The following is a 24288-nucleotide window of genomic DNA, read 5'->3' as shown; positions in this document are numbered from 1 at the left end:
CCCTCAACCCCCGATGTATAACATCCAGTGCCCCTCCCTCACCCCGGTGTATAACCTCCGGACCCTCACCCCTGATGTATAACATCCAGCGCCCCTCCCTCACCCCGGTGTATAACCTCCGGACCCTCACCCCCGATGTATAACATCCAGCGCCCCTCCCTCACCCAGGTGTATAACCTCCAAACCCTCACCCCCCGATGTATAACATCCAGCCCCCCTCTCTCACCCCGGTGTATAACCTCCGGACCCTCATCCCCGATGTATAACATCCAGTGCCCCTCCCTCACCGCGGTGTATAACCTCCGGACCCTCACCCCCGATGTATAACATCCAGTGCCCCTCCCTCACCCCGGTGTATAACCTCCGGACCCTCATCCCCGATGTATAACATCCAGCCCCCCTCTCTCACCCCGGTGTATAACCTCCAGACCCTCACCCCGATGTATAACATCCAGCGCCCCTCCCTCACCCCGGTGTATAACCTCCGGACCCTCACCCCCGATGTATAACATCCAGCCCCCTCTCTCACCGCGGTGTATAACCTCCGGACCCTCAACCCCCGATGTATAACATCCAGCCCCCCTCTCTCACCCCGGTGTATAACCTCCAGACCCTCACCCCGGTGTATAACCTCCGGACCCTCACCCCCGATGTATAACATCCAGTGCCCCTCCCTCACCCCGGTGTATAACCTCCGGACCCTCACCCCCGATGTATAACATCCAGCCCCCCTCTCTCACCCCGGTGTATAACCTCCCGACCCTCACCCCGATGTATAACATCCAGCGCCCCTCCCTCACCCAGGTGTATAACCTCCGGACCCTCATCCCCGATGTATAACATCCAGTGCCCCTCCCTCACCGCGGTGTATAACCTCCGGACCCTCACCCCCGATGTATAACATCCAGCCCCCCCTCTCTCACCCAGGTGTATAACCTCCGGACCCTCAACCCCCGATGTATAACATCCAGTGCCCCTCCCTCACCCCGGTGTATAACCTCCAAACCCTCACCCCCCGATGTATAACATCCAGCCCCCCTCTCTCACCCCGGTGTATAACCTCCGGACCCTCATCCCCCGATGTATAACATCCAGCCCCCCTCTCTCACCCCGGTGTATAACATCCAGACCCTCACCCCGATGTATAACATCCAGCCCCCTCTCTCACCCCGGTGTATAACATCCAGACCCTCACCCCCCGATGTATAACATCCAGCGCCCCTCCCTCACCCCGATGTAAAACCTCCGGACCCTCACCCCGATGTATAACATCCAGCGCCCCTCCCTCACCCCGGTGTATAACCTCCGGACCCTCACCCCCGATGTATAACATCCAGCCCCCCTCCCTCACCCCGGTGTATAACCTCCAAACCCTCACCCCCCGATGTATAACATCCAGCCCCCCTCTCTCACCCCGGTGTATAACCTCCGGACCCTCATCCCCCGATGTATAACATCCAGCCCCCCTCTCTCACCCCGGTGTATAACCTCCGGACCCTCATCCCCGATGTATAACATCCAGTGCCCCTCCCTCACCCAGGTGTATAACCTCCGGACCCTCATCCCCGATGTATAACATCCAGCCCCCCCTCTCTCACCCAGGTGTAAAACCTCCGGACCCTCATCCCCGATGTATAACATCCAGCCCCCCTCCCTCACCCTGGTGTATAACCTCCGGACTCTCACCCCGATAACATCCAGCCCCCTCTCTCACCGCGGTGTATAACCTCCGGACCCTCATCCCCGATGTATAACATCCAGCCCCCCTCCCTCACCCTGGTGTATAACCTCCGGACTCTCACCCCGATAACATCCAGCCCCCTCTCTCACCGCGGTGTATAACCTCCGGACCCTCAACCCCCGATGTATAACATCCAGTGCCCCTCCCTCACCGCGGTGTATAACCTCCAAACCCTCACCCCCCGATGTATAACATCCAGCCCCCCTCTCTCACCCCGGTTGTCACGATATGGTATGAAATATCATAAGTTAGTTTTCTTGCTAGCATGCGGGGGCTAAAACCCCCCCCCCTCTCTCTGGTTCTCTTTCCTTCCCTGTGTTTCTATCTGTCTGTGTAGAAGAGCTTGCCTGGTGGGGGAGTTTTATTGACGAAAGGTATTTACGACTAGCATAGCTGCAAGAGAAATTTGTGTTAGCAGGAACTGTTAGAGAAACTTCTAGAATCATGAAAATCCTTTGTTCTGTTTTTGAAAGATATTATGCAAACCGTTTAAGTTACGAACACCAAAATATATCGTCATAATCACACTCGGAGGATCTACGCATCACTATAATCACAGGCATGTAGCTCCATCTGGTGAAGAAGTAGGGATTTCTCAGTCAGTGTGCGTGACAAATAGGACTTGTTTGGTCTCGTCGGAGTGCCCACGGTACTGCGAGATGAATGATGGGTATGGTGCGATTATTTTATGTTCTGTAGCGAAGATACGGGCATCAGATATATTTAATGCCCAGTTAGTGAAACCGAAGAGGTAGGAGGATCTGGAAAAGCCAGCCCTTTCTGTGAGGTCACAGACTGCAGGTTTTAAGTTGCTGGGAGACTTTCAGGAGGCAGATTTTGAGTCTGACCTGGAGAGCTGTACCTCATGCATTGGGATGTCTGGTTGCCTGTAATGCTATGACCTAAGAACATGTGAGTTATCGTTTCTTCATTTAATCCTTTTATTTTCATAATTACCTTGTACATATTTGCAATTGTCTCATTTGTAACATCTTTGTGAAATATTTTATAAACACTGCCTAAAAATCATTTATGGGGTATCATAGTTATTACTAGTTCGTTCTCCATGCTCTAAAAACGTACCCTGTCTTTGAAGGGAATTTACGCTACTGTTTTGGGTTAGCAGCCGAACCCGTTTAATCGGCGCTGGTGGCAGCTTACCGTGTGCCGGCTTTTTGGGGGGGTCACTGTAGCGACTGCGGCTTGATAATTATTGTTCCTGCCTGAGTGGGAGTAGTTATCGCGTTGCTGCAGTGCGCCCAATAGCCAGTACATAGCAGGCAGCCTTTCTGGCGACTAATTACCCCAGGTGCAGTACCTAATCTGACCTGAGAGTAAGGGGGGCGCCAGAGAGCTGCAAGTGTTAAGTGGAACTGTAAGCGGGATAGACACAAATCCCTGCAGTTCATGGTATACTGAAGAGCAGTGGGATACCTAAAATAAGCCCCTGCTGTAAACTAAGAGGTCAATAGCCTCGTGGGTGTTTTTTCATCACATTGTGGCAGTGGAGGGATAACTAGGATAAGCCCCTGCACATGTGATAGCCGTCTGCTGGTCTAAAGTCACCCCAATCCGTGACATATTGTGGGCAGCGGCTAAGGGACCTTGACAATTGGTGACAGTCACGGTGTGAATCGTGACATATTGGTGGCAAGGCGGTGGGATATTAGAGCATTAGTGATTTGGTTTGAGCAATCATTCCTCTCACTAAAAACTTGCAGAAAGTTCTTGCGAGAACTCTGCGCAAATAAGTTTGGAGAACGAACTCAGTGTTTATTAGTTGTGAGACAATTGTGTACTGGTAATTATCCCTTCCCTTTCTCTTCGTTTTTCTATCCTATCTTTTATTTGGCAACCATGGTTGGGCTGGGAGAAGCCTTTTATGAACAGCAGACCAGAGACACCCTTGTTGCCTTATGCAAGTCACAGCACATTGACTATGCAAGCAAAAACAAAAGCGAACTGGTCGCAGCCCTGATGCAATGGGAAGCCGCTCTAGACCACTCACAGAGCCCAGAAGCCGCAGATGCCAGCACAAGCGAACATGGTGCTGCAGTAGAGGTCCAACCACTGAATACGGGCCCTACTGGCAACCAAGGGGGCGCAGACCTCCTCCTGCAGCTGGCTCTGCAACAATGCTCCGCAGATGACCTGGACCGACGTCTGCAGCTGATCCAGCAATACCAAGAGAGAGCTGAGCGAGAGGCCCAGGCCCAGCGAGCCGAGCGAGAGGCCCGAGCCGAGCGAGAGGCCCAGCAAGCGGAGAGGGAGTACCAGCTGCAGATGGCCCAACTGCAAATGCAGGGGTCGTCCCAGAGCCGTGAATCCAGCAGCGCTCAGACACCAAAGCCCCGGCCCGACCACTTTCCTGTTATGGAAAAGGATGGGGACTTGGACACGTTTCTGCGGGCCTTTGAGAAAGCCTGCAGACAGTACCAGCTGCCTACACAAGAATGGGCACGGTACCTGACACCAGGGCTGAGAGGAAAAGCCCTGGAGGCGTTTGCTGCACTCCCTCAAGAACAAGATGGTGACTATGAGGCCATCAAGCAGGCTCTCATAGCTAAGTACCAGCTTACACCCGAGGTGTACCGTAAAAAGTTTCGGACCCTCCTACGTGGCCCACACGACAGTTACAGTGATGTGGTGCATAGACTGGGGACCCACTTTGACCAGTGGACCCAAGGACTGTCAGTGACCACCTTTACACAGCTGCGAGACCTGATGATCAAAGACCAGTTCTTCCGTCTTTGCCCAACTGAAGTGCGACAGTTCGTGATGGACAGAGAACCCAACGATGTGACGAAAGCAGCGCAGATTGCCGATGCCTATGAGGCCAACCGTAGATCGGAAGTGCGGAAGCCAGTCACCACCAGCTGGAGAGGGGGTAAGCCTGCAGCCAACGCCAGTACCCCTGCCAGCCAACACACCAGAGGTCCTGTCCCCGTGGCCAACAGCACCAGACCTACCACCGAACTTCGCCAGTGTTACCACTGCAGGCAGACTGGACACCTCAGTCACCAATGTCAAGCCAAGCAGAAGAACTCCTCATCCCAGGCCCCAGGGCCTAATGCAGCAGTTCTTTTGGTGGGTGGTGTGGCTGGGAGGGTGTGTGACAACGTACAGCCTGTCACTGTGGGAGGTCGTGTTGCTACAGGCCTCAAGGACACCGGGGCTGAACGAACCCTCATCCGACCTGAACTGGCGGCCCCTGAAGAAATCATTCCGGGGAAAACCCTAACGGTCACTGGGATTGGGGGCATCAGCTGTCCCTTACCGATGGCCCGGGTTTTTATTGATTGGGGTGCCGGGAGTGGGGTGAAAGAAGTGGGGCTGTCTGATAATTTGCCCACTGATGTTTTGTTGGGGACTGATTTGGGGAGGTTGTTTGCATACTACGTCCCTGACACCCCTCCCCAATCTACTAATAAGGGTAACGTTAACCCTGATGATGATGATGATGATGATGATGGGAAATCGCATGTGTTACCTGACCATGCTTTATCTTGTAGTGATGCATCTGCTAACCATTTTTTCCCTAGGATTGATGGTGAAAATGTTGTACCTGTGCCAACTGTATCTGATAATGATGTTTCTGTAAAAGTTGATGTGTCCATAGGTACAGGAGTGCTCAGCCACGTTGCTCTGCGGAGTGAGACGGCTGAGGAACCCCTAGCAGGGGCAAGTGTCGGTGCTACAAGAAATGGGGAGATACATGGGAACCGTGAGACAGGTGACGCCATGAAATTGACCAGTGCCACCGAGGAAGGTAACTGGCCCATAAGTAGCAATGCTCCTGAGGTAACGGGGGTGGATGGGGAGGTAGAGCCCATAGCAGCGTCGGCTGTTGGGTCTGTAGAAATCCCCGGGGAGACAGCCTACGTAGCTGCTGTCACCCGCAGTCAGAGTGCCCGGAACACAGATACCTGTCTGCCTTCCGGACCCTCCTCAGTCATCAGTATGACTGAACCAGAGGTGGACCCAGTGCAGGTCCCAGAGGGCTCCCGTGGGGAAGGGACCCTGACGTCGCTTCTGGCTTCCCCTAGCCAGGAGTTTCAGGCCGCTCTGCACACAGATGCGAGCCTAGAGAGTTTGAGACAACTCGCCGGGACGCGCTTCTCCGAGACTGATAAGGAGAAGGTGTTCTGGGAAGGAGGAAGGTTGTACCGGGAGACAGTACCCGGAGAATCACAAAAGGAGTGGTTGAGGGAAAGACAGCTGGTCGTCCCGCAGCAATTCCGGGGTGAGTTGTTGCGGATTGCCCATGAGATCCCGCTAGCTGGACACTTGGGGATCAGCAAAACTAAGGCCCGGCTGTCTCAACACTTCTATTGGCCTAAGATGGGGACAGATGTGTCAAACTACTGCCGCTCTTGTGTCACCTGCCAAAGAGTGGGGAAGGCGGGGCCTGCTCTTAAGGCTCCCCTGATCCCTTTGCCAGTGATAGAGGAGCCTTTCCAGAGGATTGCGGTGGACATTGTGGGCCCGCTGGCCGTCACCAGCAGCTCTGGAAAGCAATATATTCTTACTGTGGTAGACTACGCTACCCGGTACCCAGAGGCAGTAGCTCTGTCGTCAATTAGGGCAGATAAGGTGGCGGATGCCCTGTTGGCCATCTTTTCACGTGTAGGATTTCCCAGGGAAATGCTTACTGATCGAGGGACCCAATTTATGTCTCACCTAATGGAGGCTCTCTGTAAGAAAATGCAGGTGAAGCACCTGGTATCGAGTGCGTATCACCCACAGACCAATGGCTTGTGTGAACGCTTCAATGGTACCCTCAAACAGATGCTACGCATGCTGGTTGAGACACAAGGGCGCGACTGGGAGCGGTACCTCCCACACCTGCTATTCGCTTACAGAGAGGTTCCGCAGGCCTCGACGGGGTTCTCACCCTTCGAGCTCCTGTACGGCAGGCGAGTCCGGGGACCCCTTGGGTTGGTAAGAGAATCCTGGGAAGAGGAGCCGAACCCTTCCGAAGTGTCCATAGTGGAGTATGTCATGCGCTTCCGTGACAAGATGCAGACCTTGACGCAGTTGGTGCATGACAACATGACGCAGGCTCAGGCTGATCAGAAGCACTGGTACGACCAGAACGCCCGGGAGCGGACCTACCACGTGGGTCAAAAGGTGTGGGTGCTGGTTCCTGTACCAACGGATAAGCTTCAGGCAGCCTGGGAGGGCCCGTACGTCGTCCACCAACAGCTCAACCCGGTCACCTATGTGGTCACGCTTGACCACACTCGGGGTAGGCGAAAGGCCTTTCACGTCAACATGATGAAGGCTCATCACGAACGTGAACCTTTCGTCCTACCGGTCTGCAGCGCACCCGAAGACGGGGAGGAAGACACCCTCCTGGACATGCTGGCCCAAGCCAAGGCCCGTGGGTCCATTGAGGACGTGGAGGTAAGCGCCTCGCTAGATGAACCACAGCGGTTGCAGTTGCAAACCATGCTGGAACCTTTCCGGGTCGTGTTCTCCAACCGGCCTGGAAGGACTGAGTTAGCCGTCCACGAGGTGGACACCGGGAATCACGCCCCACTACGGCGAACACCCTATCGAATCTCTGACCAGGTGCAGCAGATTATGCGCCAGGAGATCGATGAGATGTTACAGCTGGGGGTGATTCGACGGTCAAAGAGCGCGTGGGCCTCACCTGTAGTTCTCGTGCCAAAGAAGGACCGGACCACCCGGTTCTGCGTGGACTACAGGGGGCTCAACGCCATTACAGCCTCTGACGCGCACCCAATGCCGCGCATCGAGGAGCTGCTTGAGAAGTTAGCTGGCGCAGAATACCTGACAATAATGGATCTGAGTCGCGGATACTGGCAGATTCCCCTGAGCCCCGAGGCGCAGGAGAAGTCCGCCTTTATCACCCCCTTTGGACTGTACGAGTCCACGGTCATGCCCTTCGGCATGAAGAATGCCCCTGCCACTTTTCAGCGGATGGTCAATCTCCTGCTTCAGGGACTGGAGAAGTACGCCGTGGCGTACTTAGATGACATTGCCATCTTCAGTCCCTCCTGGGATGAACACCTGCAGCATCTCGAGGAGGTGCTCGGGCGAATTCACCGAGCAGGACTGACTATCAAGCCGGGAAAGTGCCAGATGGGCATGAGGGAGGTTCACTACCTGGGGCACCGGGTAGGTGGAAACACCCTAAAGCCAGAGCCTGACAAAGTGGGCGTGATCGTGAACTGGCCCACTCCCAGGAACAAGAAACAGGTGATGTCCTTCCTGGGCACTGCAGGGTACTATAGGCGCTTCGTGCAGCACTATAGTAGCCTGGCAAAACCTTTGACGGACCTCACCAGGAAGAAGCTACCCCACATCGTCAACTGGACAGATGGCTGTGAGGGGGCCTTCCAGGCGTTGAAGACCGCACTGTGCAACGCCCCTGTGTTGAAAGCAGTCGACAGCAGTCGACCGTTCTTGGTACAGACCGACGCCAGCGAGTTTGGCCTTGGTGCTGTGCTCAGCCAGGTTGACTCGGAGGACCAAGAGCACCCCGTGTTGTACCTGAGCCGGAAACTTTTGCCGAGGGAAGTGGCCTACTCCACCATTGAGAAGGAGTGCCTGGCCATAGTCTGGGCCCTGCAGCGCTTGCAGCCCTACTTGTACGGTCGCACCTTCACGGTGGTGACCGACCACAACCCTTTGCGCTGGCTAAGCACCATGTGTGGAACCAACGGCAGGTTGCTACGCTGGAGCCTTGCCCTTCAGCAATTTGACTTCACCGTTAAACACAAAGCGGGCAAAGAGCATGGTAATGCAGATGGACTCTCCCGCCAGGGTGAACCCACGGAGGTGCGCATGGAGGCATACCGAGAGGTCCTGCCGCCGTAGCGCACGCCAAAAGGGGGAGGTGTCACGATATGGTATGAAATATCATAAGTTAGTTTTCTTGCTAGCATGCGGGGGCTAAAACCCCCCCCCCCTCTCTCTGGTTCTCTTTCCTTCCCTGTGTTTCTATCTGTCTGTGTAGAAGAGCTTGCCTGGTGGGGGAGTTTTATTGACGAAAGGTATTTACGACTAGCATAGCTGCAAGAGAAATTTGTGTTAGCAGGAACTGTTAGAGAAACTTCTAGAATCATGAAAATCCTTTGTTCTGTTTTTGAAAGATATTATGCAAACCGTTTAAGTTACGAACACCAAAATATATCGTCATAATCACACTCGGAGGATCTACGCATCACTATAATCACAGGCATGTAGCTCCATCTGGTGAAGAAGTAGGGATTTCTCAGTCAGTGTGCGTGACAAATAGGACTTGTTTGGTCTCGTCGGAGTGCCCACGGTACTGCGAGATGAATGATGGGTATGGTGCGATTATTTTATGTTCTGTAGCGAAGATACGGGCATCAGATATATTTAATGCCCAGTTAGTGAAACCGAAGAGGTAGGAGGATCTGGAAAAGCCAGCCCTTTCTGTGAGGTCACAGACTGCAGGTTTTAAGTTGCTGGGAGACTTTCAGGAGGCAGATTTTGAGTCTGACCTGGAGAGCTGTACCTCATGCATTGGGATGTCTGGTTGCCTGTAATGCTATGACCTAAGAACATGTGAGTTATCGTTTCTTCATTTAATCCTTTTATTTTCATAATTACCTTGTACATATTTGCAATTGTCTCATTTGTAACATCTTTGTGAAATATTTTATAAACACTGCCTAAAAATCATTTATGGGGTATCATAGTTATTACTAGTTCGTTCTCCATGCTCTAAAAACGTACCCTGTCTTTGAAGGGAATTTACGCTACTGTTTTGGGTTAGCAGCCGAACCCGTTTAATCGGCGCTGGTGGCAGCTTACCGTGTGCCGGCTTTTTGGGGGGGTCACTGTAGCGACTGCGGCTTGATAATTATTGTTCCTGCCTGAGTGGGAGTAGTTATCGCGTTGCTGCAGTGCGCCCAATAGCCAGTACATAGCAGGCAGCCTTTCTGGCGACTAATTACCCCAGGTGCAGTACCTAATCTGACCTGAGAGTAAGGGGGGCGCCAGAGAGCTGCAAGTGTTAAGTGGAACTGTAAGCGGGATAGACACAAATCCCTGCAGTTCATGGTATACTGAAGAGCAGTGGGATACCTAAAATAAGCCCCTGCTGTAAACTAAGAGGTCAATAGCCTCGTGGGTGTTTTTTCATCACATTGTGGCAGTGGAGGGATAACTAGGATAAGCCCCTGCACATGTGATAGCCGTCTGCTGGTCTAAAGTCACCCCAATCCGTGACATATTGTGGGCAGCGGCTAAGGGACCTTGACAATTGGTGACAGTCACGGTGTGAATCGTGACACCGGTGTATAACCTCCGGACTCTCACCCCGATAACATCCAGCCCCCTCTCTCACCGCGGTGTATAACCTCCGGACCCTCAACCCCCGATGTATAACATCCAGCCCCCCTCCCTCACCCCGGTGTATAACCTCCAAACCCTCACCCCCCGATGTATAACATCCAGCCCCCCTCTCTCACCCCGGTGTATAACCTCCGGACCCTCATCCCCCGATGTATAACATCCAGCCCCCCTCTCTCACCCCGGTGTATAACCTCCGGACCCTCATCCCCGATGTATAACATCCAGTGCCCCTCCCTCACCCAGGTGTATAACCTCCGGACCCTCATCCCCGATGTATAACATCCAGCCCCCCCTCTCTCACCCAGGTGTAAAACCTCCGGACCCTCATCCCCGATGTATAACATCCAGCCCCCCTCCCTCACCCCGGTGTATAACCTCCGGACCCTCAACCCCCGATGTATAACATCCAGTGCCCCTCCCTCACCGCGGTGTATAACCTCCGGACCCTCACCCCCGATGTATAACATCCAGCCCCCCTCCCTCACCCCGGTGTATAACCTCCGGACCCTCACCCCGATGTATAACATCCAGCGCCCCTCCCTCACCCCGGTGTATAACCTCCGGACCCTCACCCCCGATGTATAACATCCAGCCCCCCTCCCTCACCCCGGTGTATAACCTCCAAACCCTCACCCCCCGATGTATAACATCCAGCCCCCCTCTCTCACCCCGGTGTATAACCTCCGGACCCTCATCCCCCGATGTATAACATCCAGCCCCCCTCTCTCACCCCGGTGTATAACCTCCGGACCCTCATCCCCGATGTATAACATCCAGTGCCCCTCCCTCACCCAGGTGTATAACCTCCGGACCCTCATCCCCGATGTATAACATCCAGCCCCCCCTCTCTCACCCAGGTGTAAAACCTCCGGACCCTCATCCCCGATGTATAACATCCAGCCCCCCTCCCTCACCCTGGTGTATAACCTCCGGACTCTCACCCCGATAACATCCAGCCCCCTCTCTCACCGCGGTGTATAACCTCCGGACCCTCAACCCCCGATGTATAACATCCAGTGCCCCTCCCTCACCGCGGTGTATAACCTCCGGACCCTCACCCCCGATGTATAACATCCAGCCCCCCTCCCTCACCGCGGTGTATAACCTCCGGACCCTCACCCCCGATGTATAACATCCAGCCCCCCTCCCTCACCCCGGTGTATAACCTCCGGACCCTCACCCCGATGTATAACATCCAGCCCCCCCTCTCTCACCCCGGTGTATAACCTCCGGACCCTCACCCCCCTGTGTATAACATCCAGCGCCCCTCCCTCACCCTGGTGTATAACCTCCGGACCCTCACCCCTGATGTATAACCTGCGGGGGGCACATACTTTTCTTCATACAGCTGCAGGTCTGTTATTCTTCCGCCATAGTGGTTTTGTGCATTAGCTTCTTGCAGTTTATCACAGCTCCAACCATCAGCTAATAAATACAATTCAAAGCTGACAACCAACATGGCCGCACTTCCTGTTGTCAGTTCTTTAAAAGGGACCCCACAACAAAAGCCGCCATTACTGAATCTGTGTTTTCCTTTCAGGCTGAGGGGACTGAAGTGGTGCAGACACACAACTCTCTGCTGATCTCTGATGGTAACCCGCCGAAAATCTTTTTATGCATTTCTCCCTCCCGTGCAGTCACTGTGTGCAGTCTCCTCCTCCTGTGCAGTCACTGTGTGCAGTCTCCTCCTCCTGTGCAGTCACTGTGTGCAGTCTCCCCCTTCTCCTATGCAGTCACTCTGTGCAGTCTCCTCCTCCTGTGCAGTCACTGTGTGCAGTCTCCTCCTCCTCCTCCTCCTGTGCAGTCACTGTGTGCAGTCTCCCCCTCCTCCTGTGCAGTCACTGTGTGCAGTCTCCCCCTCCTCCTGTGCAGTCACTGTGTGCAGTCTCCTCCTCCTGTGCAGTCACTGTGTGCAGTCTCCTCCTCCTGTGCAGTCACTGTGTGCAGTCTCCTCCTCCTGTGCAGTCACTGTGTGCAGTCTCCTCCTCCTTGCAGTCACTGTGTGCAGTCCCTTCATCCTGTGCAGTCACTGTGTGCAGTCTCCTCCTCCTCCTGTGCAGTCACTGTGTGCAGTCTCCTCCTCCTCCTGTGCAGTCACTGTGTGCAGCCTCCTCCTCCTGTGCAGTCACTGTGTGCAGTCTCCTCCTCCTCCTGTGCAGTCACTGTGTGCAGTCTCCCCCTCCTCCTGTGCAGTCACTGTGTGCAGTCTCCCCCTCCTCCTGTGCAGTCACTGTGTGCAGTCTCCTCCTCCTGTGCAGTCACTGTGTGTAGTCTCACCTCCCTGTGCAGTCTCCTCCTGTGCAGTCACTGTGTGCAGTCTCCTCCTCCTGTGCAGTCACTGTGTGCAGTCTCCCCCTTCTCCTGTGCAGTCACTCTGTGCAGTCTCCTCCTCCTGTGCAGTCACTGTGTGCAGTCTCCTCCTCCGCCTCCTCCTGTGCAGTCACTGTGTGCAGTCTCCCCCTCCTCCTGTGCAGTCACTGTGTGCAGTCTCCCCCTCCTCCTGTGCAGTCACTGTGTGCAGTCTCCCCCTCCTCCTGTGCAGTCACTGTGTGCAGTCTCCTCCTCCTGTGCAGTCACTGTGTGCAGTCTCCTCCTCCTCCTGTGCAGTCACTGTGTGCAGTCTCCCCCCTCTCCTGTGCAGTCATTGTGTGCAGTCTCCCCCTCCTCCTGTGCAGTCACTGTGTGCAGTCTCCCCCTCCTCCTGTGCAGTCACTGTGTGCAGTCTCCCCCTCCTCCTGTGCAGTCACTGTGTGCAGTCTCCCCCTCCTCCTGTGCAGTCACTGTGTGCAGTCTCCCCCTCCTCCTGTGCAGTCACTGTGTGCAGTCTCCCCCTCCTCCTGTGCAGTCACTGTGTGCAGTCTCCCCCTCCTCCTGTGCAGTCACTGTGTGCAGTCTCCCCCTCCTCCTGTGCAGTCACTGTGTGCAGTCTCCCCCTCCTCCTGTGCAGTCACTGTGTGCAGTCTCCCCCTCCTCCTGTGCAGTCACTGTGTGCAGTCTCCTCCTCCTCCTGTGCAGTCACTGTGTGCAGTCTCCCCCTTCTCCTGTGCAGTCACTGTGTGCAGTCTCCCCCTCCTCCTGTGCAGTCACTGTGTGCAGTCTCCCCCTCCTCCTGTGCAGTCACTGTGTGCAGTCTCCTCCTCCTGTGCAGTCACTGTGTGCAGTCTCCTCCTCCTCCTGTGCAGTCACTGTGTGCAGTCTCCCCCCTCTCCTGTGCAGTCACTGTGTGCAGTCTCCCCCTCCTCCTGTGCAGTCACTGTGTGCAGTCTCCCCCTCCTCCTGTGCAGTCACTGTGTGCAGTCTCCCCCTCCTCCTGTGCAGTCACTGTGTGCAGTCTCCCCCTCCTCCTGTGCAGTCACTGTGTGCAGTCTCCCCCTACTCCTGTGCAGTCACTGTGTGCAGTCTCCCCCTCCTCCTGTGCAGTCACTGTGTGCAGTCTCCCCCTCCTCCTGTGCAGTCACTGTGTGCAGTCTCCCCCTCCTCCTGTGCAGTCACTGTGTGCAGTCTCCCCCTCCTCCTGTGCAGTCACTGTGTGCAGTCTCCCCCTCCTCCTGTGCAGTCACTGTGTGCAGTCTCCCCCTCCTCCTGTGCAGTCACTGTGTGCAGTCTCCCCCTTCTCCTGTGCAGTCACTGTGTGCAGTCTTCTCCTCCTGTGCAGTCACTGTGTGTAGTCTCACCTCCCTGTGCAGTCTCCTCCTGTGCAGTCACTGTGTGCAGTCTCCTCCTCCTTGCAGTCACTGTGTGCAGTCCCTTCATCCTGTGCAGTCACTGTGTGCAGTCTCCCCCTCCTCCTGTGCAGTCACTGTGTGCAGTCTCCCCCTTCTCCTGTGCAGTCACTGTGTGCAGTCTTCTCCTCCTGTGCAGTCACTGTGTGCAGTCTCCTCCTCCTGTGCAGTCACTGTGTGCAGTCTCCTCCTCCTCCTGTGCAGTCACTGTGTGCAGTCCCTTCATCCTGTGCAGTCACTGTGTGCAGTCTCCCCCTCCTCCTGTGCAGTCACTGTGTGCAGTCTCCCCCTCCTCCTGTGCAGTCACTGTGTGCAGTCTCCCCCTCCTCCTGTGCAGTCACTGTGTGCAGTCTCCCCCTCCTCCTGTGCAGTCACTGTGTGCAGTCTCCCCCTACTCCTGTGCAGTCACTGTGTGCAGTCTCCCCCTCCTCCTGTGCAGTCACTGTGTGCAGTCTCCCCCTCCTCCTGTGCAGTCACTGTGTGCAGTCTCCCCCTCCTCCTGTGCAGTCACTGTGTGCAGTCTCCCCCTCCTCCTGTGCAGTCACTGTGTGCAGTCTCCCCCTCCTCCTGTGCAGTCACTGTGTGCAGTCTCCCCCTCCTCCTGTGCAGTCACTGTGTGCAGTCTCCCCCTTCTCCTGTGCAGTCACTGTGTGCAGTCTTCTCCTCCTGTGCAGTCACTGTGTGTAGTCTCACCTCCCTGTGCAGTCTCCTCCTGTGCAGTCACTGTGTGCAGTCTCCTCCTCCTTGCAGTCACTGTGTGCAGTCCCTTCATCCTGTGCAGTCACTGTGTGCAGTCTCCCCCTCCTCCTGTGCAGTCACTGTGTGCAGTCTCCCCCTTCTCCTGTGCAGTCACTGTGTGCAGTCTTCTCCTCCTGTGCAGTCACTGTGTGTAGTCTCACCTCCCTGTGCAGTCTCCTCCTGTGCAGTCACTGTGTGCAGTCTCCTCCTCCTGTGCAGTCACTGTGTGCAATGCAATGTGACACCGGCACCGCTTATCTGCTGTCCTGAACATCACCCATACACCCCGATGTGACACCGGCGCCGCTTATCTGCTGACTGCTCAGACTCTTCTGCCTCTTCAGGTCATTCTGTGTCGGAGACGGTCAGGTTCCAGCTCCCGTCCTCGTACGTCCCAGGGTCGGAGAGAGCCTTCATCAGTGTGTGCGGTGAGTGCAGGCTCAGGGTGAGGATCTGTCTGATCTTATGGCGGCTCTCGTCTTGACGGGCTGATCTCAGGGATCACATGTCAGCGCCCCCAATGTTGCACAATGCACACTACAGTCCACAGGCTGCCAATTTAACTTGCAGAAATTTCCAGTTCTCCATATAAAGACTAGTCCTGGATAGAGATGGTCGGACACCTGGATGTTCGAGTCTTGCGGGTTCGGCCGAACTGTTATAAAAGTTCAGGTACCAGAACTGTACCGGGACCCGAACCCCAACCTCAGTCACTTGAATGGGGGGCTCGAACATCCAGTGTTTGCCACATTGTCATGGGCATGACAGCGCGGAAAACGTCACCTCTGACCGACGGTAAAATCAACACCGCCGATCAGACAGTGTGTAGCTGTGATCGAAAGTATAAAGTGTCAACTGATGGGACTACTGTTCTCATCAGCCAACGCCTGCTGCCGCTAATAAAAGTGAGAGCAGCAGCGGCTGACGGGAGTATTCATCAGCTGCTCCTGTGCGGTAAAAAAATAATTTAAAAAAAATGCCTTGGAGTTCCTCTGTATTTTCTATAACCGGCCAGGCAAAACTATCAGTTGGGGCTGCAATCCTCAGCTGTCAGCTTCAGCAAGGCTAGTTATCAAGAATAGAGGGGTCTTCCCCTTTTTTGACAACCTGCCAAGCCAAAGCAGACAGCTGGGGGCTAGTATTCTCAGGCTGGTAAGGGGTCATGGATATTGCCTCAGTGACCAGAAGTAACCTCGATGACGTTTATCCCCCAGACATATGTTACGGCGTGGGAGAATATGATGGACAGGTGAGGGATATTGTTGTTTTTTATTTTTGTTTTATTACAGGAGAACAAGGGCTTCGGTGGAATAGGCATTAGCTAAGTACAACTGTATGTTATTTTTAAATAAAAATGTAAAACTGTGTTTTGTTTTATTTATAATAAAGGACATTATTCTGGCTGTATCTTTATTTACCATATAACTATAGGATTAGTAATGGATAGGTGTCTTATAGAGGCCTCTCCATTACTAAGCTGTGGGTTTGATGTCACCTGACAATACAAAGGTGACATCAACCCCACAAATATGAACCCCACTTGCCACCATTACTGGTCAAGTGGGAAGCCCCAGGAATGGTGCATCTAATAGATGTGCCTTTTCTGGGCAGCTGTGGGCTGCTATTTTTAGGTGGGGGGGTCAATATCCATGGCCACTTACCATCCTGAGAATACCAGCCCCCAACTGTCTGCTTTAGCTTGGCTGGTTGTCAAAAATGGGGCGGATCCTTTGCTGTTATTAGCGGCAGCAAGTGTCGGATGATGGGAGCAGTTGTCCCATCATCCGACACCAATGACCAGAGGTAAACTTTATACCTCTGATGATAGCTGCATGCTCGCTGTCATTTGACAGCATGGGAACCGCAGCTGTCTGACTGGCGGTGATGATTTTCCTGCCGATCCAAAGCGGTGGTTGCCGCGCTGCCATGCACATGACTGTGCCAAAACACCCAGTGTTCGGGGAAGCCAAACCCGACAATTACCCAGACTTCCTGGTGAAGTCCGTGTACGGTGACTGTGCCCGAACAGTATGTGTTCGGTACGGATGCTGAACTTTACTGTTCGGGTTCGCCCATCTCTATTCCTGGATAAGGACGACCCCACAGTGCTTGTGTCTACTGTTGTGAATTCTGCTCTTGGGTTCCCTCCGGTGGTTGTTGATAGTAATGCAGTTGTCCCTGGGTTGCAATCCTGGGCAGGTGTCCCTGCTGATTGCAGCTCTGACTGGGATATTTAGGTGTGCAGGATTCATTAGCCCTTGCCAGTTGTCCATTGTTCTTGGAGGTTTTGCATCTCTGTCTGGTTCCTCCTGCCCTGCTGCCAAATCAGCAAAGATAAGTGTCTGGTTTTTGTTTCTACAGCACACATGCTGTGTGCTTTACAATTCAGTGCTATTCACGTTTTTTTCTTGTCCAGCTTAGACTGTGTTTGGATATTTTCAGTCAAGTTATTTTTAGGGTTTTAATACTGACCGCTTAGTATTCTGTCCTATCCTTTCCTATTTAGCTAGCGTGGCCTCTTTTGCTAAATCCTGATTTCTGCCTGCGTGTGTCTTTTCCTCTAATACTCACAGTCAATATTTGTGGGGGGCAGCCTATCCTTTGGGGTTCTGCTCTGAGGCAAGATAGAATTCCCATTTCCATCCATAGGGGTATTTAGTCCTCCGGCTGTGTCGAAGTGTCTAGGGAGTGTTAGGCACACCCCACGGCTACTTCTAGTTGTGGTGTCAGTTTAGGGTTTGCGGTCAGTACAGGTTCCACCTACTCCTGAGAAAGTCCCATGCGGCTCCAAGGTCACCAGATCATAACAGTCTACGCTACATTCCCACGGCCTCCACCTTCCTGCCGCCCCGTCCATTTACCGCGTAGTTTGCATTTCTGTGGTGAATATGTAATTCTCAATTGACCATTTGCTTCTTTTTTATCTCTTTCCCGGACCAGGGGACATCTTGGGGCCATCCTTGAGTAACATTGGCAACCTCCTGGCCATGTCCTACGGCTGCGGGGAGCAGAACATGATCCTCTTTGCCCCAAATGTCTTCATTCTCAAGTATCTGAAGAGCTCCAATCAGCTGAACCCAACCATCATAGACAAAGGCAAAAATATGCTGAAACAGGGTGAGTGCATGCTCCAGATATATGAAGAAGGGTGAGTGCATGCTCCAGATATATGGAGAAGGGTGAGTGCACGCTCCAGGTATATGGAGAAGGGTGAGTGCATGCTCCAGCGCTTTACAGTTTGCACACATTATCATCGCTGTCCCCGTTGGGGCTCACAATCTAAATTCCCTATCAGTATGTCTTTGGAATGTGGGAGGAAACCGGAGAACCCAGAGGAAACCCATGCAAACACGGAGAGAACATAAAAACTCTTTGCAGATGTTGTCCAGGGTGGGCTTGAACCCAGGACTCCAGTGCTGCAAGGCTGCAGTGCTAACCACTGAGCCACCGTGCAGATGTATGGAGAAGGGTGAGTGCATGCTCCAGATATATGGAGAAGGGTGAGTGGACACTCCAGATATATGGAGAAGGGTGAGTGCACGCTCCAGATATATGGAGAAGGGTGAGTGCACGCTCCAGATATATGGAGAAGGGTGAGTGCACGCTCCAGATATATGGAGAAGGGTGAGTGCACGCTCCAGATATATGGAGAAGGGTGAGTGCATGCTCCAGATATATAGAGAAGGGTGAGTGCATGCTCCAGATATATGTAATAATTATAGGGGATAACTCAGGAGACTCTTTGGTGGAACAAGACAACTACAGGACACAGTTTTATAAGTGGTAAAGTCTATATTATCACACGGTGATTCAAACAGGTGCAGAGAGAAACTCAAGTCCACAACACTTGGTGCAAATATTAAACACAGCTCAGCAGTCTATAGGGAACTTCAGAGGAAAATGCAATCAAGCAGAAAGTCTATGAAGCACAATTATTCTGGAGGATACTTGACATGAATAAGTCCTTGCTTAGTTCAAAACACAGATAGATAAGCATATAAGGCAGTTCAAAATAATATCTTAGCTCAACCAGGGAGGTCTGGGTAATAGTCTCAGGTTCTTGCAGAGCAGAAACAGCTTACATGTCCAGCAAATGCAGATGGAAGCAAACACGAGCAGCAGATGAAGGAGGATTACTGGAAACTGGTGTATGCAGCAGGAACTCAGAGCAGAGTAGCAGGATAACCCCACAGGTTCACAGGAGCAGGTATATAGCCAGGGAGTCACCAGAGGTCAGGAGCTGGATGCAAGGCAGAATACTCTAGCACAGACTGAAGGCTGGGGTGGAGTTTTATAGCAGGAAGACACAGTGCACATGACACCAAAGACGCCATCTTGGAAAAGGGCAGTAATGCACAAAAAGGTAATAAAAAATGTTCAGAGTCCTGACAATATATGGAGAACGGTAAGTGCATGGTCCAGATGTATGGAGAAGGGAGAGTGCATGCTCCAGATATATGGAGAAGGGTGAGTGCACGTTCCAGTTATATAGAGAAGGGTGAGTGCACGCTCCAGTTATATAGAGAAGGGTGAGTGCACGCTCCAGTTATATAGAGAAGGGTGAGGCATTCTCCGGATATCTGGAGTCTATGTTGCGTGCCTCAAAGATGTCCTGTAGGGCCCTACGCACCTCTTTAGGGCCCTATCCCAGCTCGGTACAGTAAATGTCACAGCCGTGTGCAGGTATTTTTTTTATACGTGTTCTTAACCCTTCGGTTCCTGTCCGGTCTCTTGTAGGATATGCCCGACAGCACATGTACAAACGCTTAGACGGCTCATACAGCGCCTTTGGCAATAGTGATTCGGAGGGCAGCACATGGTGAGTACCGTAAAAATAACACCGGAAAGTCAGACACATCTGATATGATGCAGCGCCCATGACACATAACGTGACCCAGTGCTCGTGACCAGGATGACCCCCGGACTGTACACTGATGACCCCCGGACTGTACACTGATGACCCCCGGACCCGTACGCTGATGACCCCCGGACCCGTACGCTGATGACCCCCGGACTGTACACTGATGACTAGGGTTGAGCGACTTTCATTTTTTTAAGATCGAGTAGGGTTTTGGGAAACCCGATTTTGTCCAGAGTCGAGTCGAGTGCAGTCGGCCGATTATCGCTAAAAGTCGGGGATCGACCGAAACACGAAACCCAATGCAAGTCAATGGGGAAGCATAGTCGGCAGTGAGTGGAGGCCAGGAAAACACCTACAGTGCCCATTTTAATGCCAAAAACATCCATTCTTGTTTCTGAAGCTTGCCAATCTTAATTAACTGTATAATAATAGTTGGGCATAGGGAATTGGGGGAAAGTTGTGGGGGGAGTAGGGCTGGCTCAAGTTTTTCGTGGGCCCAGGAAATGCGGACTACGTCACGGCGGTGTTGCAGGGAAAGGTAAGTATTTAAAAGTTGCAAGTGCTGTGATCCTGAGCAAGCAGGGGGGGCCCACTCGTTCGCATTGCCACTGGCACAGGGCCCCTCAAAGTACGGCGGTGTGTTTGCATGGCGGGGGCGCCTCCCACCAGCAGCGACACTTTTGCGTACTCTGAGGGGCCCTGTGCCAGTGACGTCGCCAACGAGTATGCCCCCCCACCTGATGAAGGAACCTGCACTTTCATCTGCACCTTCCTCTTTGTCCCTGTGTAAGGTGGTATAACATGCGGGAAGGGGAACCTTACTTTCAGCAGGGTCAGATTCTGGCTGTGTAGAGTACAAGGGGAATGTAGTGGTCTAGGTCAATGTACCAGCAGACTCATTTAGCAGTGGCTGGGCAATGGGCAGGATGAGGAGGAAACAGATATAGGGCCAAAGAATAAAGTAGGCTACATGCAGTTCAAAATTGGTAACAGGACTAAACAGGCGGCATTGCTTTGTTCAGTGGAGTAGCAAACCCAAGAGCAGCAGACACTGTTTCAAGGGCCTAACCACACTAGTAGGCCAAATGCAGTTTAATATCTGATAGTATAGGGCGAAAGCCAGAATGTGGAAGCTCAGCTTTGTTCAGTTGAGGACAACACCAGGGAGGGGCAGACACCTTTAGTAGGCCGGAAAAGCCTATTGCATTTTTTAAAATGGTAATTTGGAGCAGAAGGTTGAAGCTCAGCTTTATTTAGTTGAGGGCAACACCAGGGAGGGGCAGAAGCCGTTAGTAGGCCCTAACCACCATTTTTTTTTTTTTTAAAACCACTTAATGAGAGCCGGAAGGTTGAAGCTCAGCTTTATTTAGTTGAGGACAACACCAGGGAGGGGCAGAAGCCGTTAGTAGGCCCTAACCACCATTTTTTTTTTAAAACCACATAATGAGAGCCGGAAGGTTGAAGCTCAGCTTTATTTAGTTGAGGACAACACCAGGGAGGGGCAGAAGCCGTTAGTAGGCCCTAACCACCATTTTTTTTTTAAAACCACTTAATGAGAGCCGGAAGGTTGAAGCTCAGCTTTATTTAGTTGAGGACAACACCAGGGAGGGGCAGAAGCCGTTAGTAGGCCCTAACCACCATTTTTTTTTTTTTTAAAACCACATAATGAGAGCCGGAAGGTTGAAGCTCAGCTTTATTTAGTTGAGGACAACACCAGGGAGGGGCAGAAGCCGTTAGTAGGCCCTAACCACCATTTTTTTTTTAAAACCACTTAATGAGAGCCGGAAGGTTGAAGCTCAGCTTTATTTAGTTGAGGACAACACCAGGGAGGGGCAGAAGCCGTTAGTAGGCCCTAACCACCATTTTTTTTTTTTAAACCACATAATGAGAGCCGGAAGGTTGAAGCTCAGCTTTATTTAGTTGAGGACAACACCAGGGAGGGGCAGAAGCCGTTAGTAGGCCCTAACCACCAATTTTTTTTTTTTTAAAACCACTTAATGAGAGCCGGAAGGTTGAAGCTCAGCTTTATTTAGTTGAGGACAACACCAGGGAGGGGCAGAAGCCGTTAGTAGGCCCTAACCACCATTTTTTTTTAAAAACCACTTAATGAGAGCCGGAAGGTTGAAGCTCAGCTTTATTTAGTTGAGGACAACACCAGGGAGGGGCAGAAGCCGTTAGTAGGCCCTAACCACCATTTTTTTTTTAAAACCACTTAATGAGAGCCGGAAGGTTGAAGCTCAGCTTTATTTAGTTGAGGACAACACCAGGGAGGGGCAGAAGCCGTTAGTAGGCCCTAACCACCATTTTTTTTTTTTAAACCACATAATGAGAGCCGGAAGGTTGAAGCTCAGCTTTATTTAGTTGAGGACAACACCAGGGAGGGGCAGAAGCCGTTAGTAGGCCCTAACCACCAATTTTTTTTTTTTAAAAACCACTTAATGAGAGCCGGAAGGTTGAAGCTCAGCTTTATTTAGTTGAGGACAACACCAGGGAGGGGCAGAAGCCGTTAGTAGGCCCTAACCAAAGTTGAAGGCCAAATGCAGTTTAATTTCTGATACTATAGGCCGAAAGCCAGAAGGTGGAAGTTCCGATTTAGACAGTGGAGGACAATTTGAATTAGGGACTGCAGACAGACTTAGTAGGCTGTCCCCTGTGGACCATGCATCCACCACATTAACCCATTGCGCCGTAATGGACACGTAATCTTCCGTGGCCATGCCTACAGGTCCATGCGTCTGTTGTCAGGTGCACCTTTGTACTCACAGATTGCCAGAGTGCATGGACAATGCGGTCTTCTACATGCTGGTGGAGGGTTGGGATGGCTTTTCTCGCAAAAGAAGTGTCGACTGGTTAGCTTGTAGCGTGGTACAGCGTAGTCCATCATGGCCTTATTAATAGTAAATAAAATATATAACTAGGCTCTATGAACTTTTAAATAGGTTCCAGGGGTACACGGGCAGCATTGGTGTGGTCAGTGGAGGAGTATTGCAAGTAGGGGCTGCAGACAGGCTATCAAAGGCCTAAAATAACAAACAGTAGGCAGTCATGGCAGTTTTACATCGGTTACATGGATACACAGGCAGGCACTCCAGGCAGCATTGTGCTCAGTGGAGGAGTATTGCAAGTAGGGGCCGCAGACAGGCTATCAAAGGCCTAAAATAACAAACAGTAGGCAGTCATGGCAGTTTTACATCGGTTACATGGATACACAGGCAGGCACTCCAGGCAGCATTGTGGTCAGTGGAGGAGTATTGCAAGTAGGGGCCGCAGACAGGCTATCAAAGGCCTAAAATAACAAACAGTAGGCAGTCATGGCAGTTTTACATCGGTTACATGGATACACAGGCAGCTAGGTGGTGAGTGGAGGAGTATTTAAAGTAAGGACCGCAGACAGGCTATCAAAGGCCTAACATAACAAACAATAGGCTCATGGCAGTTTTACAGCGGTTACATGGATACACGGGCAGGCAGCTTGGTGGTGAGTGGAGGAGTATTTAAAGTATGGACCGCAGACAGGCTTCGAAGGCCTAACACAATAAAATGGGCTGGCTGTAGGCACTTTAAAATTGGTTCCAGGGGTACACGGGCAGCAGTGGTCTGGTCAGTGGAGGACTAGTGGAAGTATGGACCGCAGACAGGCTTCGAAGGCCTAACACAATAAAATGGGCTGGCTGTAGGCACTTTAAAATTGGTTCCAGGGGTACACGGGCAGCAGTGGTCTGGTCAGTGGAGGCCTAGTGGAAGGAGGGACCGCAGACAGGCTTCGAAGGCCTAACACAATAAAATGGGCTGGCTGTAGGCACTTTAAAATTGGTTCCAGGGGTACACGGGCAGCAGTGGTCTGGTCAGTGGAGGCCTAGTGGAAGGAGGGACCGCAGACAGGCTTCGAAGGCCTAACACAATAAAATGGGCTGGCTGTAGGCACTTTAAAATTGGTTCCAGGGGTACACGGGCAGCAGTGGTCTGGTCAGTGGAGGCCTAGTGGAAGTATGGACCGCAGACAGGCTTCGAAGGCCTAACACAATAAAATGGGCTGGCTGTAGGCACTTTAAAATTGGTTCCTGGGGTACACGGGCAGCAGTGGTCTGGTCAGTGGAGGACTAGTGGAAGGAGGGAGCGCAGAAAGGCTTCAAAGGCCTAAAATAACAAACAATAGGCTCATGGCAGTTTTACAGCGGTTACATGGATACACGGGCAGGCAGCTTGGTGGTCAGTGGAGGAGTAGGGACCGCAGACAGGCTATCAAAGGCCTAAAATAACAAACAATAGGCTCATGGCAGTTTTACAGCGGTTACATGGATACACGGGCAGGCAGCTTGGTGCTGAGTGGAGGAGTAGTGCAAGGAGTGTCTGTCCCAGTACTCCCAAAATATAAATAGATGTTAATGTCTCGCAAAACAACCAAAACAAAAAAAAAGATGGCATACTTAGGTACAGGGGTGGGCTCATCTGCTGTGTTTCTGACATAGTAATTTGGCAGTAACTATTTAATGGTGCCAATATAGGACACAGACACAGACTACTTTAAGTTGCATCATAGATGTCTACAAATTTGTATTGTCAGTGCCAGACATTGAATGATGTCAGCGAATAGACTAAAGATTGGTGGAGCTGTGCGACATAATTTTGCACGTAGTACAGCCCAGTTTGAGCTGGGGTAGGGGGGAACTCTCTTGAGGCCGGCGGGACCGCCCCAGGGCCACTCATGTTACAACGGTGTGTCTGACGTTGGGTGCGCACCACCACCGCCAGAGACACTACATTGTACTATGAGGGACCCAGTAGCAATGCCGTCAACCAAAAGCGAGCACACCCACCTCTTCAGACAAACAGCAGTCTCACGGGTGCTTGCGCCAAGTCGCGATACCACGGCC

The 24288-nt window shown here is 52.4% G+C and overlaps 1 protein-coding gene across 1 annotated transcript in view; it reads left to right on the top strand.

The window, feature by feature from the left end:
* Positions 1-24288, top strand: part of LOC143769415 (alpha-2-macroglobulin-like protein 1) — a 305150-nt gene that overhangs the window by 188284 nt on the left and 92578 nt on the right. Inside the window, exons 24-27 of the mRNA XM_077257911.1 lie at positions 11634-11685; positions 14898-14981; positions 17494-17670; positions 19291-19372. Of these exons, the coding sequence (XP_077114026.1) occupies positions 11634-11685; positions 14898-14981; positions 17494-17670; positions 19291-19372 (395 nt within the window). The remainder of the gene's footprint in view (positions 1-11633; positions 11686-14897; positions 14982-17493; positions 17671-19290; positions 19373-24288) is intronic.

Source organism: Ranitomeya variabilis, chromosome 4, assembly GCF_051348905.1.
Source record: "Ranitomeya variabilis isolate aRanVar5 chromosome 4, aRanVar5.hap1, whole genome shotgun sequence".
NCBI classification, from domain to species: domain Eukaryota; kingdom Metazoa; phylum Chordata; class Amphibia; order Anura; family Dendrobatidae; genus Ranitomeya; species Ranitomeya variabilis.
This window is presented reverse-complemented; position numbering and strand designations above follow the sequence as displayed.